This window comes from Octopus sinensis, linkage group LG13, assembly GCF_006345805.1.
Source record: "Octopus sinensis linkage group LG13, ASM634580v1, whole genome shotgun sequence".
Taxonomy (NCBI): Eukaryota; Metazoa; Mollusca; class Cephalopoda; order Octopoda; family Octopodidae; genus Octopus; species Octopus sinensis.
The window spans coordinates 37,832,029-37,845,047 of record NC_043009.1 but is presented as its reverse complement, the minus strand read 5'-3'; the positions used below and the strand labels follow the sequence as shown (position 1 = coordinate 37,845,047).

General features: G+C 37.8%; 1 protein-coding gene across 1 annotated transcript in view; it reads left to right on the top strand.

Annotated features, from left to right (window-relative positions):
- LOC115218254 (cadherin-related tumor suppressor-like) overlaps window positions 1-13,019 on the top strand; it is a 339,745-nt gene that overhangs the window by 287,576 nt on the left and 39,150 nt on the right. Inside the window, 3 exon segments of the mRNA XM_029788002.2 lie at window positions 5,779-5,969; window positions 8,968-9,428; window positions 12,240-12,688. Of these exon segments, the coding sequence (XP_029643862.2) occupies window positions 5,779-5,969; window positions 8,968-9,428; window positions 12,240-12,688 (1,101 nt within the window).

Sequence of the window (13,019 nt, the reverse complement as noted above, 5' to 3'; positions counted from 1 at the left end):
TTATTGTTTTTTTTTTTCTTCTACTAAAAGAATAATTTGAAAAGAAGTTTTGACAAATATTATCTAATGGTATATTACGTCTGGAAGGTCATTACTATGTCTTGTAACCCTTCTTCTTATATTGAAAGTAAATATTGTACGTATGATTATCAATATTAAGGTGGCAAGCTGGCAGAATCGTTAGCACGCATGCCAAAATGCTTAGCGGTATTTCGTCTGCCGCTACGTTCTGAGTTCAAATTCCGCCAAGTCGACTTTGCCCTTCATCCTTTCAGGGTCGATTAAATAAGTACCAGTTACGCACTGGGGTCAATATAATCGACTTAATCTGTTTGTGTGTCCTTGTTCGTCCCCTCTGTGTCTAGCCCCTTGTGGGTAGTAAAGAAATAGGTATTTCGTCTGCTGCTACGTTCTGAGTTCAAATTCCGCCAAGGTCGACTTAGCCTTTCGTCCTTTCAGGATCAATTAAATAAGTACCAGTTACGCACTGGGGTTGATATAACCGACTTAATCTGTTTGTCTGTCCTTGTTCGTCCCCTCTGTGTTTAGCCCCTTATGGGTAGTAAAGAAATAGGTATTTTGTCCATTGTCCATTGCTACATTCTGAGTTCAAATTCTGCCAAGATCAGCTTTGCTTTTCATCCTTTCGGGGTCGATAAATTAAGTACTGAGGTCGATTTAATCAACTGGCCCCCACCCCAAAATTTCAGGCCTTGTGCCTATAGTAGAAAGGATTATTATTATTATCATTATTATTATAAAGGCCGCAAGCTGGCAGAATCGTTAGCACACTGGACAAAATACTTAGTGGTATGTTGTTCTAATCTGAGTTCAAATTCTGCCAAGGTCAACTTTGTCTTTCATCCTTTCGGGGTTGATGAATTAAGTACCAGTGAAACACTGGGTTCAATGTAATTGACTAGTCCCCTCCCCACAAATTTGAGGCCTTGTGCCTCCAGTAGAAAGGATTGTTATTATTATTGTGATGATGATGATGATCATCATCATCATTATTATCATCATTAAGGTGGCATGCTAGAAGAATCATTGTCAATCTGAACAACATGCTAAGTGGCATTTCTTTCGGTTCTTTACATTCTGAGTTCAAATGCCACTGATGTCAACTTTGCTTTTCGTTCTTTCGGGGTTGATAAAATAAGTACCAATTGAACACTGAGGTCAGTGTAATCGACTCATCCTGTGTCAAAATCTGAAGTTATTATTCATTGCAGAATCATTAGCACACCAGGCAAAATGCTTAGCACCATTTTGTCCATCTTTATGAAATTCCACTGAGGTCAACTTTGCTTTTCATCCTTTTGGGGTTGATAAAATAAGTATCAGTTAAACATTGGGAACAGTGTAATCAACTCACCTCTTCCCCTAAAATTGCAGGCTTTGTGCCTATACTAGAAAGAATTATTATTATCATTATTATTATTATTATTATTATTATATTATTATTATTATACAAGGTGGCGAGCTGGCAGAATCATTAGCATGCAAGGCGAAATGCTTTGCGGTATTTCATCTGCCTTCGTGTTCTGAGTTGAAATTCCACCAAGGTCGACTTTGCCTTTCATCCTTTTAAGGTTGATAAATTAAGTACCTGTGAAACACTGGAGTTGATATAATTGACTAGTCTCCTCCCACCAAAATTCAGGCCTTATGCCTTTGGTAGAAAAGATTGTTATTATTATTATTATTATTATTATTATTATTATTATTGCCTTAGATGCAGGCATGGTTGTGAGGTTAACAAGTATCCTTCTAAACCACATGATTTCGGGTTCAGTCCCACTATGTGTCACCTCATAAGTGTTTTCTGCCATAGCTCTGAGTTTACCAAAGCTTTGTGAGTGGATTTGTTAAATAGAAACTGAAAGAAGCCCATTGTGTGTGTGTGTGTGCATATGTTTGTTTGTATATGTGTGTGTGTAAGTGGGTGTGTTTCTTTGTCGTGACATTGTACAGCTATTAAATAGTCATTCATTTCCAGCATTCTCCAAAAACAAAATAACAATGATTATTATTATTATTATCGCTATTGTTGTTATTATTTGCGTTTGTGTCAGACAACATCTGGCTGTCTAGCATTATTCCTCACTGGGTATTATAACATCTGCAATAATAAGACCAATTTGAAGACAGATGTGTTTTTCAACAGCTTTTGTTGTGGCCATGACGAGCAATTATCTGTTGCTGACTTACAAAAGGCAACTAAATGTTTGCTTATGTTTTTATTTCGTAAAATTATACAAACAACTTTGACAGATTCCCATAAAGTAAAATGACATTCGGATTCTGTAATAATTTGAAAGCGTGTCATTTACCGGATTAAAAATTTCATAAATTTTAACAGAGAGTTGCAGTGCTTCTTTCACTGCAAATAAGAAAACGGAAAGTTTCGTTGATAACAAAAACTGCTAATTCTATATTTACTGATAAACTAATTTTCTTTTGCACTAAAGCATTGCAAAGAAATAATTCCTTCAAATTTTAATACTAACATCGCTTCAAAGATAACACAGCATCTGGTGATGATATTAAATTGTGTGGAAGTCACTTTGTAACATGTAGAACCATTTCTGCGGATGTGGTCGAGTGCAAGATCAATATTACATTCTCAATACAATCGCGATGATTTCGTTCAATACAAATGTTTTGAGTTCTGGCAATTGTATGCCAACATCTGATATTAATATTGCTTCTTCTTCATCTCTTCTTTATTTTTTTTTTTTTATTTTTTTTTTTTTTGTTGTTTGTCACAAATTTAAGAATTTCAATCAGAATGAGTAATTTCAATTTGTCAGAAGAAAATACCAACTCTCTCCTTTCTCCCCTCCTCTCTCTCTCTCTCTCTCTCAAGATAAATGTGTTTCATGATTCTTGCATTTCCATTCTTTTGCATCTCCTTGAGTTAGTCTCCAGCTACAGTAAGAAGACACTTGCTCAAGATGCCACACAGTGGGACTGAATTCAATACCACATGGGTTCAATACCACAATGGGAATAAAAACACCTCTATGCAATTATTCAATATACGAGAAATAGCAGCCAAATTTCCCTCCAATTACACTCTAGAATAATAAACACAGTGAACAGGTAGCTTAAATAGTCTTAAATATTCTTGAAAACAATTGTGATGGTCAAGGCTGGAATCCTTTTCCAATCAGAGTTGGTATAGAATGAAACAGTAGCAGAGTAAAGGGTAAAGACCTTGAGATTGCACCTAAAAGGTTACACTCCAAGGCACAAGTGCAGGCAAGGTTGTTTATAGAAGACCAGCAGACTCCCTTCTCCACGCCACCACTATTATCCAAGAGAAAGGCTTAGGCCAATACAGCTTGGCACCAGTGATGTCGCAACTCATTTCCTACAGCAACATGAAATAAAGTATCTTGCTCAAGAACACAACACACAGCCCAGTCCAGGAATCGAACTCACTACCTCATGATTGCGGGTCTGACGTTCTACCACTGAGCCATATACCTTCACTGAAGCAGTAACAATTTCTGAATTAAAAGAAGCCATCATTATTAAAGAAATTAATGCAGTAGATTGACACAATTGTCAGGACTTAAGACAAGATGCATTGCTGAATTTGTTCCCATTTTTTAATGTTCTAAGTTCAAATCCTACTGAGGTTACTTCTCCTTCTTTTCTGGGTCTGTAAAATTAACTTCCAGACAGGTACTAGGGGTGATTTCACTAACTAATGCCCCTCCCCAAATTTCTGGCCTTATGTTTTCGTTAGTTATGATTATAAGTAATATTATCAAATATATTCTGCAAGTGAAAGAGAATGGCTTAGTGGTTAGGGTGTTGGGTTTGTGACCATAATGTTGCTGGTTCCATTCTTGGTCCAAGCAGTGCATTGTATCATTGAACAAGACACTTCAGTTCATGTTGCTCCAGTCTACTTAGATGAAACATTCATGAGGTAATGAGTTCAGTCCCTGGACTGGGCTCTCGTGTTCTTGAGCAAGACACTTTATTTCATGTTGCTCCAGTTCACTCAGCTGTAGAAATGACTTGCAAAGTGATTGGTGCCGAGTTGTATCAGCCTTTGCCTGTCCCTTGGATAACATCAGGGGCATGGAGAGGGGAAGCTGGTATGCATGGGCGACTGCTGGCCTTCCATAAACAACCTTGCCCGGACTTGTACATGGGAGGGTAACTTTCTAAGTGCAATCCCATAGTTGTTCATGACCGAAGGGGGTCTACTCTTGTATGTATACCAGCTGAGTATTGGTGGAGCCATCTCCCCTTTGCAGTTGCCATATCATAGATGAAGCACTGATGCACTTACTCAAGGATGGCATGAATAAAGGGGGTGGTGGTGATGGTGGTGATGGCAGCAGTGGCAGTGTTGGCATCCGTTTCTTCTTGCAACTACACAGGCACCTAAAACAATTATCATAACCATGTTGCAAGCCACCAGGTCATATTCACTTGTGAGTGTTGGCTGTACCTGCCTGCAATCAACAAAACATTATAATCTTATTTCCTGTTCAGACTGTCTAGAATTAACTTTCATATGAATGTTGAATTTTCTATGTGGAAGCAAATTTCAGTCTTATTAATAAAATATGTATGTACAAGCCATTTTCACATTGGTGCAGGTATGGCTGTGTGGTTAAGAAGTTTGCTTCCCATTCACATGATTTCAGGTTCAATCCCACCGTGGCCTACTTGGTTGGTAGACTTATTCCATCCGTCACCTGATTTAACATTACCAGCACCAGGTAGTTTAAGCAATTTTAGAGGAGTATTTTGGCATTACTGATTGAATGTTGACTTATTTGACATTTGATGTTTTAATGTTGCTCCCTTCTTCTCTCCCCCCCCCCTGCCTCCACCCCCACACCACCATACTTTTGCACGTGCATGCCTGTGTGTGTATAGGTTTGTTTGCCTCCAGTACTAAAAAGTATTGTCCCCAAAACAGGCTGAATGTCCAGTCAAAATGCCAGCTTCTGAACAACTGCACCCAGTCAGCTCATTCCTACTTAACTCTTTCATTACCGTATTTATTTTGAGATGATCTGTGTTTCTTTCAATTACTTTAAATATAACAAAGAATTTAGTAAAATAACTTAGTTATCATTGAGCTAGTGTTAGGAACATAAATTGTGACTAAGGTTTAATGGAAGATTTTAATTCAAAACATGAAAACAAGACATTTGTACTCAGAGCCAGAGCCGGTTTCAGCCAGGTTGGTAAAAAAAGGGTTAAGAGAGAGAGAGAGGGAGAGCGATACACACACATACTCTGTTGCAAGCATTCAAACCTGGTTTCCAGTTTGAGATTAACTTCCTTCTTCTCTCCTTCCTGTCAGTCTTGGAGACCCTCTGAAGTGTTGTGGGTACTGCATTCTTTCCTGATTTAAAAAAAAAAATTATAAGTACTGGGTCCTTTAGACATTCTGTCAAATATAATTCTTATTTATTCACATTGTTTTGAACTAATCATACAGCTTTGAGATTTCAGCTGCATGATTGGTTATTTTTAAAATGGCATTGTAGGGAAGATGTGAGCAGCTGGATTTGGCCAGTTTGAACATATAAAACGGGTAGGCTATTTTGACTGGATGTAGCCAGTTTAAATGCTACAAGTTTTAATATAATTTTTCTCATTGCATAGATTATGAAAATGTTGGTGTCTGTTCTGGGGGTTTACTAATTGAATCATGTGACTTCAATTAAAATTATGTACTATTTGTTTTCGGTAAATTGAATTAACGATTACCATTTCTTTTATTCTTCTCTATTTTAGGAATCAATAGTAAATTGATCTACAAAATCACAGGTGGGAACCAGGATGCTCATTTTATTATTGATCCCCAGACTGGTATAATTTTGGTAAACCATACTTTGGACCGTGAACAATATCCATCTTATTCTTTGACTATTACTGCCATGGATACAGTATTTCCTGTTTGGCAGCGCCACTCTGCCCTTGCTCAGGTGAGTTTGATTTTTATTCTTCATTTGTATGAAAAGAAATGTGATATCTAATATGAATATATTTGATTCATTCTTTTAATTCTCTTTGGCATGTTTTAGTCATTGGACTTTGACTATACTGGGACACTGCCTTTAGGGGTTTAGTTGTGGTTCTTATTTTATCAGTCCCCAATTTTCTTGCTGAACTGCTATTTTGTGGATACATAAACAAACCAAAGCTGTTTGTCAAGTGGTGAGATACCGACACACACACACAACACACACACACACACACACACACACACACGAGCCATCAATTAGGTGCCCTCTCTGAATTCAAGGCTCAACTTGCCAAGTTTTTTAAGTTCCTTGTGTGTTGTAGTGCATGTATACAATAAACTCTTGCTTCCAGTCCATTCTCTGATGTCAGTTCACAAACATCTTTGCTGTCTTTACCGTCCACACTTCCTGTCAAGATGGTCTTAGGCAATGGCTCATGGTGTATTAAAAGCCCAAAATATGATAGTTTTGTAGACTTGATTCTCTACAACAGGTGCCTTTGGTCATTCAGCTTCATATATATATATATATATATATGCTAGTTACAATGAATACATCTGCATAATTTTTTTATTTAAATTTTAGTTAAATATGCAGATATATTAATCTCCATATTCATCGTTAGGATAAAACTAATAGGTCTAATCCCAGCTCACGTTCCCTGTTAGCAGGTGAACAATCCAATGCTTTGTGAATTCTGCTTCGCAATGATAGGAAGCGCCGGCATTGAAGGATCAAAAAGCGACGTCGCTGCTAACACTTGACCACCACAAGCCAGTTTATCCCTGTGGTAACTTTTCTGACACCTCTCGGCGGATGCATAGCTCGCCGCTATTCGGAAAGGATCAATGGGCCACGCTTTCGCAGTCTGTATTCATACAAAAAATCAAGATCGTGCGAGCTTTTGTGCTTTTACCTTGGATGTACACTTGGTCAACTTTTATGATCCAGTGAAGCAAACCCATTATTTATCCACTGGATGAAATCCATTGGGATTGCTTACCTCAAATAATCCTAGGTGCTCCTTACCACTCAATGCAGTTAGCCATAACTTTGATTATAATTGAGTGCTTGAACAGTACCTGCCTAGATATATTATACCTATCTGTGTGTGTGTGCCACAGGCTTCTTCGTGGTTTTTGTTTATTGACTCCATTTACAAGTCGTTGCAGTTGCTCTCAGGTCAAAATAGAATCTACTAGCATCATGCACCATGCAGTGAGATTGAACCTGAAGCCATATGGTTATGAAGCAAACTATACAGCCATATCTACAACTCTGATCACACTGAGTAAAAACGAAAGTATTTGGTATTTAAAATTTTTCATTGATAAGCTAGAAATTAAAACCTCTCTCTCTCTCTCTCTCTCTCTCTCTCTCTCTCTCTCTCTCACTCTCTCTCTCTCTCTCTCTCATCTAATCTAAGAAAAGTATAAAGTATGAATTTATAGCAATTCTTAAATCTTCTGCAAAATGGAACTTGTTTACTTCCTTCATTTCATTCACCATGCCAGACTTGATGCTTTCTGAAAAATAACACAGGAATTTCTAAATCAAAAGAAAATAAGATTTAATGGTAGACTATTCCTAAGATTCTGTATTTTATCACCCAACCATTGCCCTGGTGACTTCAATACATTCCATATTACAAGAATATTAATATGAAGATTACCATTATATTTTCTCCAATAATAAAATTGATAAACAAAACAACAGCTGGAAAGCAAAGATCTTATTTTTGATTGATTTTTTTTCAAACTCAGATGATTCCTACAAATCAACCATTCTTAAGAACATGACCAATATCCATCTTATTCCTTAACTATTACTGCAATAAATACACTAATCCCTGTTACCGCAATAGATACTCCTAATCCTTATATTATTGCAATCGATCAGTTAATCCTTATTTGATGTTACCAAACTGGCCTTATTTTTTTTAACGGGTATTGAAATTCTACAGTCTACAGAATATTGGTTCTATTCAAGACATTGGTAAAGTAAATCATCAATAGATTCTCTTTTTTTTCTCTTTTACTTGTTTCAGTCATTTGACTGCGGCCATGCTGAAGCACCGCCTTTAGTCAAGCAAATCGACCCCAGGGCTTATTCTTTGTAAGCCTAGTACTTATTTTATCAGTCTCTTTTGCCAAACTGCTAAGTTATGGGATGTTGGAGAGACAAACACAGACGCACAAACATAGACACACACATACATATATATATATATATATATATATATATATATATATATATATGACAGGCTTCTTTCAGTTTCCGTCTACCAAATCCACTCACAAGGCTCTGGTCGGCCAGAGGCTATAGTAGAAGACACTTGCCAAAGGTGCCGCACAGTGGGAATGAACCCGGAACTATGTGGTTGGTAACCAAGCTACTTACCGCACAGCCACTCCTGCAAACAAATGGACACACATACACAATGCACTCTCACACTCATGCACATACACGCGATTTTTCTTTCAGTTTCCTTCTATGAAATCCACTCACAAGACTTCAGTTGGCCCAGCATTATAGTAGAATGTACTTGCCCAAAGAGCCATGCAAAACCACTTGGTAGGCGCATGACTTAGTATTTAGGACTCATGATCATAAGATTGTGGTTTCAATTCCTGGACCGGGTGATGCATTGTGTTCTTGAGCAAAACACTTCATTTCACGTTGCTCCAGTCCACTCAGCTGGCAAAAATGAGTAATCCTGTGAGGGACTGGCGTCCCATCCAGGTGGGGAATATATATACCATGAGACCAGGAAACCAACCCTTATGAGTCAGCATGACTCGAGAAGGTAACTTTACTTTACATGGTAGGGAAATAAACTCTCTAACCACACAGCCATACCTGCACCTACATTTAGGGACCAAGTAAATAATTTTACCAGATTGTTTCAGTTTCAGAGCCTTAATAATGTCCCTTGGTTTCTATTTTTTGCCTATTTCAGGTGACAATTATAGTATCTGATGTAAATGACTGCGCCCCAAGATTTACGTCGCCAACTGAAATATGGGTTGAAGAAAACGCTCCAATTAATACTATTGTGTACAACATTAAAGCAATAGACGATGATGATGATGGGCCCAATCAAGACATCAGATACTCCATCACTGCTTCTACTGGTCCATTCTCTATTAGACCAGACGACGGAAGCTTAAGATTGATGTCATCTTTGGACAGAGAGTCTCGAGATACTTACTATTTGACTATCAAAGCAACAGATGGAGGGACACCGATGTTATCGTCCACAATTGACATTGTTGTCCATGTAAAAGACGAAAATGATAACAATCCAGTGTTCTTCCCAAAGCAATATCAAGCGAACATAAGTGAAAGCAAGCCTGTTGGTACGATTTTATTGCGGGTCACCGCTACAGATCTTGACATAGGCCTCAATGGTATGGTCCGGTGAGTATTGCTTAAAGTTTGCTGTTTCTTAACCTTTTTTTTTTTAAGTTAGAAATTATCATCTTCGTCATTATCAATTTCTTTTAATGTCCATCTTTCCTGTTGACATTATTTTGGTGCTTTGATAGGATAATGACTGCATCCAGTTCCAGTGTCTGCTATGGCATGGTTTCTACAGCTGGATGCTCTTCCTAACGCCAAAGAGTAGTGGATGCTTTTTTCCAAAGGCGGCGAGCTGGCAGAATCGTTAGCACAGCGGGCGAAATGCGTAGCCGTATTCCGTCTGCCGTTACGTTCTGAGTTCAAATTCCGCCCAGGTCCACTTTGCCTTTCATCCTTTCGGGGTCGACAAATTAAGTACCAGTTACGCACTGGGGTCGATGTAATCGACTTAATCCGTTTGTCCGTCCTTGTTTGTCCCCTCTATGTTTAGCTCCTTGTGGGTAATAAAGAAATGGATGCTTTTTTCCACTTTACAAAATATAGTGGTTGCTTTTTTTTTTATTTTCATGGAGCCATCAATAGTGAGGTTACCATGCTGCTCATGTGACTCAGATCCCCTTCAACTGAATGAGGTTACAATTAAGAGGGCAACAGTTTTATGCTAGGAGATGAGAAGTTAAAATAATTCATTTATTTTAGCTTTGTTGAATAAGAAAGTGTCATAATTTGTCTATCTGTCATTGTTGTTCAATGTAGGGTAGGGCCTTACTGGCCACTGCTATTAAGTTCACCAACAGGCCATATGAGATGTGATATTTTGGAGTCTTCCACATCCTAACAGAGGACAAAGCTCCTTCAACTATATTGATATTATTGACAGAAATATGCATGAAATTCAGGATATATCAAAGCCAAAGGGGGACAGAGATATCAGGTGCAGCATTGTGAAACATATCTCAGTTGGCTCACAAGAAGAAGAAATCTGTCTGTGTAACTTATGAACAGAGATGCACACATTATACATGTACCTTATAATTATGTGTGGTGAGATTCAGGTACTGCAGTATTGATTACATGGTCACCAGTTCAACTCTTATTAATATAGCCATTGTGTTGTGTGCATCAATGAGCAGAGCATGTAATTATTTTTGCTCTAATTTAGCTAATTGATATGAAACGACTTTCAACCGTTACTTTTTGGTTGAGTAATTAGCAGTCAAAAAGTATCCAGAACCTGTTCTTATGGAAACCGTCTCATCTGTACCAGTTTTTTCACATACATTGTAGATCCAGGAGGACTCTTTAATCTTATCTTGTCAAAGATAAGACAACCTTTTTAGTGGTAGCACCGTGGTTTTCAAGATGGCGATGAATGAGCAAGAGCAGCATAGGATCCAGAGGACACTTTTGTTTTGTTTTGTTGAAGACAAGACAACTTTTGTAGTGGTACTGCCATGATAAAAGTGACCTAGTACATTCTGGTGATGACTAAGCAGACACAGTGTATTGTTAAGAGAACACTGTTGCCCTGTCTTGAGGACATGACGACTGTCTAGTGGTAGATCCTTAGTAGACGATACCTTCTACATTCTGTAAAGTGCTTTATGAATGAGGAAAGACACCATAGTCCACAGACCTCTTTTGCCTTTCCTTATGGACATGGCCAGCATGGAAGACTGCCGTTCAAGAATTTGGACCTTGAGATCTCCATTTCCAGCTACTTCGAGGGCCATCTCCCAGTGGTGTCGGGCATCAATGAAGAGCCCTCGACTACAACAAGACGACCAAATTTTTTTTTTTTTTTTCCAAGGTCTGGGGTCTCCCACCCCTAAGCCCTAAACCATCACCTAATCACCCTTACCCATCATGGAAAACTAACATTGAAGGATGATGTTAATTCTTAGAATTAGGAATAACATCAGTCCATAGAAGCCATAGCAGAAATAAGAAGTATGAGTGACACTTGATCCTTTAATCTGTCTAGGTGGGCTATAGTAACTCTTTGCCTAAGTACCGGCTTAGACCATAATGACTCATCCAACTTATACCAAAATGGAAAACGGGCCTGAAACGATGGTGATGAAGATGATGATACTCTGCAATCTCCTTCTTCTGTATGTGCAGCCACTATGTACTCTCTGCCACATTGACTTAGAGTCGTCCTCGATAACGATTTGCTGCTGTTATAGCTTCAGTTTATTAAGTAGAACAGATTTCATAAAGCTTTTCCACTCACTAAACTCAAACATTTCAGAACAGATATTAACGAAATCAATTGAGCTCAGATGGTAATGTGTGGGTGGTAGGGGTGGGTAGGGTGGTAAGATTATCTTTTAAAAATTCTTCAGTAATTTGTTTCAATGGCAACATTCAGGAACTTTTCAATATTGTTTTGTTGACATATAATGCTGTTGTTGTTTAACTCTTCTTCTTCTTCTCATCATCATTATTATTATTATTATTATTATTAAGATTATAAAAAAATTATAAAATACTATTATTATTATTATTATTATTATTAAGATTATAAAAATAAAATTTTAAAAAATCATCATCATCTCTTCTAATACCTATTTCTAGTTTTATTTAGAATCAAACGTATTGATTATTGCATTGCTAATCGAAGAAATAAATGAATAAATAAACAAACAAAAATTTACACCAATATCACTAGCAGCCCCACCATCAACACCACCACCACCACCACCTTTCATGTTTCAGCATTGTATTTCTCTTATGTAGTTGATTGATGAAGCAACAGTAAATTATATAATTCCTGATCTTTACCAACAAAAAGATCAAACAACTCCTTCACCCATTCACCCACTTCTGTTTATTAACGTGATTCAATCTCGTCTTCTTGTTTAGGTACTTTATCATTGAAGGCGACGATAACCAAGATTTCAGTCTCGATCAGAGCAGTGGCTTGTTGCGAATACAGAAACAATTGGATTACGAACGGAAGAAGTCTTACCACATTATCATTCAATGTGAAGATAATGGGGTCGAAGCCCGTAATGACACGGCAGCTGTTTATATCTCCATAGTTGACATTAACGATAATGCTCCAGTGTTTGTCGATTCGCCTTTTCTAGCTTATGTCCAAGAGAATATGGAGAAGTTGCCCGTCCACGTTACCACATTGTCAGCAAGAGATGATGATTCACATTTGTACAGCCGGATAACGTACGCTTTCCGTGATGGTGACCGAAATATTTTTCATATTAATTCAAGCTCAGGAGAAATAACTGCTAGTCGAAAACTTGATCGAGAAGTTCAATCTACCTATAGACTCACTGTTATAGCTACCGATTCAGGTAAGAACCTTAATGATGTTTCTGTGTGCCAGAAGGTTTCTTGCTATTAAGAAGCTACATGTCTACTCTCATGCAATGGGTTTCCTATAGTGTGCATGTGTGTGTGTTTGTTTGTTGTGTTTGTAAGAGAGAAAGAGAGAGAGAGACTTTCCATTGTCTTGATGTTGTTTCCATGCTGTGTAAAAACAATATCAGTGCTTATGGGATGATGTCTTTGTTTATAATCTACTGTGAAAGCATCTCCAGCCATTTGAGAGCCATTGAGCTTTTCATTGCTTTAAAGGACTAGGGGAAACAAGTGGGAAGATCATGTGCCCACAACAAAATCATC